This window comes from Cyprinodon variegatus, unplaced genomic scaffold (assembly GCF_000732505.1).
Source record: "Cyprinodon variegatus isolate N-32 unplaced genomic scaffold, C_variegatus-1.0 Scaffold317, whole genome shotgun sequence".
Lineage (NCBI taxonomy): Eukaryota > Metazoa > Chordata > Actinopteri > Cyprinodontiformes > Cyprinodontidae > Cyprinodon > Cyprinodon variegatus.
Genome location: NW_015150770.1, coordinates 564,728 through 571,746, shown reverse-complemented (window position 1 = coordinate 571,746; position 7,019 = coordinate 564,728). Strand labels below are relative to the sequence as shown.

Sequence of the window (7,019 nt, the reverse complement as noted above, 5' to 3'; positions counted from 1 at the left end):
ACAGAGCTTTCCTTTAACAAACGGTTCTTTTTCCTGAAAAGACATCAGACAGAACAAACTCTTTAAATTTTACTTTATAACTTATATGCATTAAATAACCAGGAGATATGAGAGCAGATTTTGATAGAAATTGATAAATCATCAAACATTAATTGCTGGTTTAAATTATCAAAGAAAGTCTCAGAATTGTGGTAAATATTTATACTTTGTTCATGTACTCATATATGACATGTTATCCCTGTGAACGTTGTTTTGTTTCCTTTGTGATGTAATATTGTTGCCTGTCTATTCAGTGGATGTGATTCCTGGATGGTAGGGGAAGGGGGTTATTTTATTTACTTTATTTACTTTATTTCCACCTTTTTTTCATTTCTTACTATCATTTTTTATTATATTGTTGCTATTTCTTTAAAGCCTTGACATCATTGGGTGGGGAGGGTGGAAATGAGGCCAGGGGCTGGGGAGTGTAGACATGGGCGGGGAGGAAGGGTGTTCTACTATTGACGACACAAATCTGTATACACTGTACAAAATGTTGACTAGCTGTGGTTGGTGCACATGTTGCTCCTCTAATGTGAAAAAACAATAAAAAATTGATCACAAAAAAAAAATAAAAAAATAAATTGATAATGTGGAGACCAGGTGGTTAGAGGGGCGTTGGCGTCCTAAAGAGGCCCTAAAGGTTGGTGGTTTGAAACTCTCCCTTAGCGTGACTCAGTGTGGGGCCCACTGCTCCCTGAGGGATGGACAAACCAGAGAACAAATGTCCACCTGGGAGACAAATTCATGAAAATACAGGAAAATATTCATCCTGGAAGGTTTATTAAACTGGGCTGCGTTGCAGCAAAAAGGTTCTGGGTTCGATTTCCGGCCCGAGGTCTTTCTGAATGGAGTTTGTTGTTCTCCCTGATGATGCGTGGGTTCTCTCCAGGTACTCCAGCTTCATCCCACAGTCCCAAAACATGACTGTGACAGTGGGATTGGTCCTGTAGACGACTGGAGATAGGCTCCAGCATCCCTCGCCACCCCAGCAGGGATAAAACATGTCAGAAAATGGATGGATGGGTTTATGAAACCAATCTGGTTCATTTTGGCCTGAGTAAAAATAATGTTTGGTTTATATTTTCCTGATCTCCACTGATTCCTGCTCCTCCTCCACAGCAGCTTGTTTCCCATCCCTCCTCCTGCTCCCCTCAGACTGACCCTGCAGCTCCTCTCTGGGAACGAGTTGATCCTCAGAGGTGAAGTAGAAACCTCCCACCAGCAGCTTTGTCCAGATATGTGCCCAGTTCCCAGGCCTGGCAGGAAGTGAGGTCGCGGTGAAAGTGGGACAGACAGGAAGGAGTTGAAGCACGGAAAAGGCTCATGGAGGCTGTGGGTTCCTGGGTCATAAAGTCCTGCTTTATTTTTCCTAATGAGACAGAAAAGGTTGATCTCATCCAGAGTCTCTGCAGAGGGACTGATTTCCAGAGTCTCTGTTTTAGCTCAGAATTCCTGATTCAGCCAGAGGGGGGGGATTCCATTAGGCAATACTAGTTAGGTGCCTAGGGCCCCAAGTTCCTGGGGGCCCCAAAAAAACCCGGTTCCAAGGAAGGGTAAAAAAAACAATCCCCAATTGGGCAAAATAAATACGGTTTTGAAAAAAATCCTTTGGCTAAAATGTCATCAGAACGCTGATAATATTAAATGTCATCCTCCTCATCATCACCTTCACTCAAGATCTGACCTAAAATAACTTATTCATGTAAATCCTGGAAGACAATCTGAGTCAATCAGATAAAATAAAGTCTAAATCAGCTGGATTATTTTTTCTTCATATTCCTGTTTAATGGAAAATCATTAAAGATGCAAATGAGGATAATTAACACGAATCCTTCATGAAGCTGTTATTTCTCTGATCAGCTGTGATTAACCAGTCTGAACCCGGTGATGACATCACTGTTTGACGTCCAGTTATTTTAGTGAAGATCAGAACCTCTGTGGCCCGTTCAGAGTTCTGTGACCCGTCAGAACCAGCTGCTAGATAATTCGACCTGTCCTCCGTTTATTTATTTATTTTTTCATATACTAAGGGGCTAAGGGCCTTGCTCAGGGAGCCAGGGTGAGTGGGGGATCGAACTCACAACCTCAGGATTCAAATTCACCACTAGGCCGCCACACCCCTTAATTATGATGAAGCAGCATTGTTTTTATCTCTACAATCTGAATCTGGATTCCTGTTTGAAGAAAAACATCCCAATAACTAAAACCTGCAGACATTTAAACGCTGCTTTCTTTAAACCTGAAAAGTTAATCAGCAATTATAAAAAATAAAATAAAAAAAAAGAAGAGGAGGAAAATAAATAATTAACTTTAAACTGAAAATGTCTCAGTTTATTGGACTTTTGATCCTAGCAAACCTCCTCCTCTGAGGCCCAAAGGGTTGGCTGGAGCAATAAGAAGGTAAATGGCTCCATCTAGTGGCTGGAAATGTTCCTACATCTCTACAGAAAGTAGAGCAAACCTCCAGTTTTCTGTCCCATTCAAGGGTGTAGGTTTGATCTCAGCTTTGGTAGGGACACTATTGATCTTAAGTTGAACTGGTCTGATGTCAAAAATATGCTTGCTCCTATTTTTTTATTTTTATGCTTGACTTTAGCATCAGGGTGCATTTCGTTTAAAGAGAAAACAGCATTTTTTGCTACATTTATACACATTTTATAAGCACTAAACACACAAGATGCTGTTTATCAATGTTTGAAGCATCAGTTGCTCTGAATAATGTAAAATTGGGACAACTTAACACTTTTGAAAAGTGTTACATTTGAACTTACCAGTGACTAAGACGAAAGGTAAATATTTAACCAAATATAATCTAAATAGGTCTGTTTTATGTGTATTTATCAGATGTTTTCTTTTGAAGAAATAGAATTGTGCAGAGGTAAACACAAGTAAAACCCACTCTTATTTTTTTTTTCTTTTATCTGATATGTTGATATTCTCTGTATTGTAAAACAACATATTCTAGGGAATGCAAATAGATTTATTGTATTTACATGAGAGCGGGAACTATAAGAGGAACTGACACTGATAATTTAAAATATTAACTGCTGCAACAACGCTGTACTGTAAACTATAAACATTTTATTCACATTGGTAGGGACCAGTAACCTGACAACAGCCAGATGCATGTCTCACTCCGCCTAGCTGGGCGGAGCGAGACATGCATCTGGCTGTTGTCAGGTTAAGGGACCAGTAGGTCGGGCCAAAATAGGGACATGTCCCTGTGGTCCTTATGCAAACCTACGCCCATGGTCCCTCTGATTGTATTTGAGGCTCTGTGGGTCTGAGTGGGTGTTGTTGGTGTTGTGGGAGTTGCATTCTGAGCTCACATCTCCTCCACCGCTTCAGCTGGACCCTGGACCCGTCCCACCACCGTCCCTCTGGAGGTGTTCTTCACCCAGCCCACCAGGCCGAGCCGCAGTCCCTCCTTCTCTGTGTGCTGCAGGACGGAGACACGTTTACTTTAATAACACAGAGACCTTTCCACACCAAAAACATGCAGCAGAAAGAGGCTCAAACTGACTGATTATAATCCTGGAAGATCGAGAGACGAGAAACAAACTTCAGCTCTGAGTTGATGGACAGAAACCCTGACTGATTCAGATCAACTTCCCTGATGCTGGCTCAGGGAAGCATTGAAAACTTGTGGTCAATCATCAAGAGACGGACGGACAAACGAAAACCTTCTGCCAAAATGCAAGCATTGATTGAGCAGAATGGACGCTATCAGTCAGGATTTGGTCCAGAAGTTGATTGAGAGCAGCCAGGGAGAATAGCAGAGGTCCTGAAGAAGAGGAGTCAACTCTGCAAATATTGACTCATTCTAACTGTCATTAAAAGCTTTTGTTGCTCAGAATATGATTGCAATTGCATTTCTGGATGTGATGCAACATCTGACATGGAAACCAGAGGGCAGCAGATCAGGTGAAAATCATTCTCAGTACTTTCAGCCATGACTGCACGCTGTGAGATGTACTGCAGGATCTGAGTCCCTCTGGGTGGAGCGTATTCCTCCTGGTAGCCTTTTCCTTTGTTCCCAGCTCTCTGCAGGTCATTCATCAGGTCCCTCTGTAGTTCTGGGATTTTTGCTCACCGTTCCCATGATCATTTTAACCCCATGGGATTAGACCGTACATGGAGCCGCAGATGGAGGAGATTATCACTGGTCTTGTAGGTCTACAATTGCTTCCACAGTTGATGCTGCTTGCCTATTGTAGATTCCCTCTTCTTCTTCTTCAGTTTTCTTCCTGGTGTCCTTGGACAGCTCTTTGGTCTCTGCCCTGGTTGACTTTGGAGTGTGACTGAGGCTGTGGACAGCTGTCTTTAACACAGATTGTGGGTTCAAAGAGGTGCAGATAATACAGGTAACAAGTGGAGGAGAGAGGAGCTAGGAGGTCTGGAGGAGCCAGAAATCTCTCAGGTTTGTTGGTGACAAAATATTTATTTTCCATCATAATTTACAAATAAGTTCTTTTAAAATCCTACAATCTGATTTCCTGGATTATTTTCTCATTTTGTCTCTCATAGATGAAGTGTACCTATGATATAAAAATAACAGACCTCTCATTATTCTAAGTAGGAGAATTTGCACTTGACTGAATACTTTTTGGCTTTACTGTATTTATAGAGATATTCCCATTTATCGTTGGTTTAATGTTCTTTAATTATTCAGTTCCTTATAGATCAGAAGGTTCCTCAGTTAGAAGCTGTTAATTTGTTCCTAATTAACTCCTCTGATTATCAAATTTTAATCATTAATGAACAAAATACTTTCAGTGAAAATTTTCACTTTTATCAAGTTTAATTTGTCTAAAAACTTAAAGTAAAACTGGAAGTAAAGCTCAGATCCCATCCCTAAATGAAATGTGACTGGTTGGTTCTGTTGGACCATCAGAACCTCTGACTGGTTTGGGTTCCAGTGGCTCTTAGAATAAAATATTCAACCTTAAAGCAAAGGAGAGACTCACCATTCTGAAGCAGACACCTGAAAAACAGTGAAAGGAGACCCAGTCAGACCATCTGGACCAGAACCAGAACCATCAACCTTTAGAGACAGGCAGCTTAACATGGAGGCTGATAAATAGCAGCTCCATCCAGACTGGGTTCTAATTTAAGCAGCAGTGGATCGTTTTACAGCTGCAGGCCGGTTCTGCAGAGCAGAGCAGGAAGAGTCCAGAACATACAGACCCTGAACGTGACCGAAGATCTCAAAGTCCACCGACACCAGGCTGGTTCCTGCAGACATCCTGCATGTGGAAACGTCCTGCAGATGGAGGAGGAGGTCAGAGTGCAGCTGGATCAGCTGCTCGGTACCAGCAGGCTCTGCACCTCCTCCTCCTAAACAGCCCTTAAAGGAACAGGCCTCACTTTTCTAACACACTTGAATCTAAAAGCTCAATCCCCTCATTTAGCCCAGCAGAGGCACGGTAACGAGCCACTCATTTGATTCAAGTGTGTTAACTCTAGTCAATAAACAGCGAACCAGTTACTATTCTGCTGGAAGCCAACCTGGGATAATAGGGAGATCTCTCTGAAGACCTCGTCACCTCTGACCTAAGAATCAGAACATCTTATGGCGCATTCTGCTGCCGTCCCACAAAGTTAAACTTTGAAGCCCCCCCTCTACCTAAAGCCTGTGGGGGGGTATTTTGGGTTCTCAGGTGAAAACTCCTAATGGCCTTTTATGTCGAAAGCATTATCAACCATTTATGACTTTATGTCAGGTGCTATTTCAGTCCTGATTCTGAAAGTTAGGATGTTTTTTTTTTGACCATCCTACATTAAAATATATTAAGTAGGTTTAGGTTTTACTCTGTTTAAAAATACTTTTTTTAATTTATCAAAAAGGATTATTATTATTTCACTCTTAGAAAAATATGCCACTTCTCAGGATTTTATTATTTATTTTTTGGAAATCTGCCACTTTAGTTAAACTCATAGCCTTTATGTATTTTAATTGCATTTTCCAAACTACATCCCATATATTTAGTCATCTGTAGTAACGGTGAGATGAAGCCTCATTGAACCGTTTAGCCAAATTGTTCCCGATCCCAAAGTTCATGAGGCTCCATGTGAACATGTCACCACCTACTGGTGGAGTGCAGAACTACAGTTTGTAATAACATTTGTGATTTTTTTTTAATTGTTTTTATTGTTTCCCCCTTTTTAAGTTCCTTTGAAATTGTTAATGGTTAGAGTGTTTAAAAAAATATTTTGTATGTTTTTTTAAGTGTAAAATTTCTTAGAACAATCATTTAAGGTTCACAGGTTTTCTGCCATTTTAGTGAAATGAACTCAAGCAGACAGTGAAATTGTTTGTGCAAATTGGGCATTAATGAGCAAAATAAAAGGTGTTAGTGATTTTTATTCAAACATGATAGTTTTTCCAGTTTTTGGTTTTAATCAGGTTGGAAGTTGTGTTCAACCAATCTTTTGGCTAAACCGACCTAATTTGGCAGCGTTTTTAATAGTGTTGCGCCGATGCCATTTTTTGGGCCCGATACCCGATACCTGGCTGTGCAGTATCGGCCGATACCGATACCATAATAATGTAAAATATTTGCCATCATGGCTTCATGTCAAGCTGCTGCCTACCTTTGTGAAGCAGGAAAAAGTCTAATACAAAGTGAATCCAGTAGAAATTTTTTATATAAAGTTCTACTGGATAATAAATAAAAAGTTTTTATTGCCTACCAGGAGTGGGTGACAATAGTTGAATAAACTTATGGCTCTCAAAATGGTATCTGTGCCCTATTTGTTGGTACTCGCCGATACCTAAAATTATAAATAAATAAATAAATTATTTTCTTCTCTGAAAAGTCAAATCAAAGCACTGGATCTGATGGGAAGGAAAAACGTAAAATCACTTTTAGGAACAGCAGATCTTCCGAGACCCCTAAATGAATAAGGTCTGACCTTATTCATTTATTTATTACTTTTGTATTTCCATTTTGTTTGATCTTTTTTTTTTGGGGGGG

The 7,019-nt window shown here is 40.4% G+C and overlaps 1 protein-coding gene across 1 annotated transcript in view; it reads right to left on the bottom strand.

The window, feature by feature from the left end:
- LOC107090941 (acylphosphatase-2-like) overlaps positions 1–5,355 on the bottom strand; it is a 9,977-nt gene extending 4,622 nt beyond the window's left edge. Inside the window, exons 1-3 of the mRNA XM_015384596.1 lie at positions 5,230–5,355; positions 5,010–5,026; positions 3,372–3,481 (exon numbers count right to left, since the gene is read on the bottom strand). Coding sequence (XP_015240082.1) covers positions 3,372–3,481; positions 5,010–5,026; positions 5,230–5,287 — 185 coding nt within the window. The 5' untranslated portion in view covers positions 5,288–5,355. The remainder of the gene's footprint in view (positions 1–3,371; positions 3,482–5,009; positions 5,027–5,229) is intronic.
- Between the last annotated feature and the right edge of the window lie 1,664 nt (positions 5,356–7,019).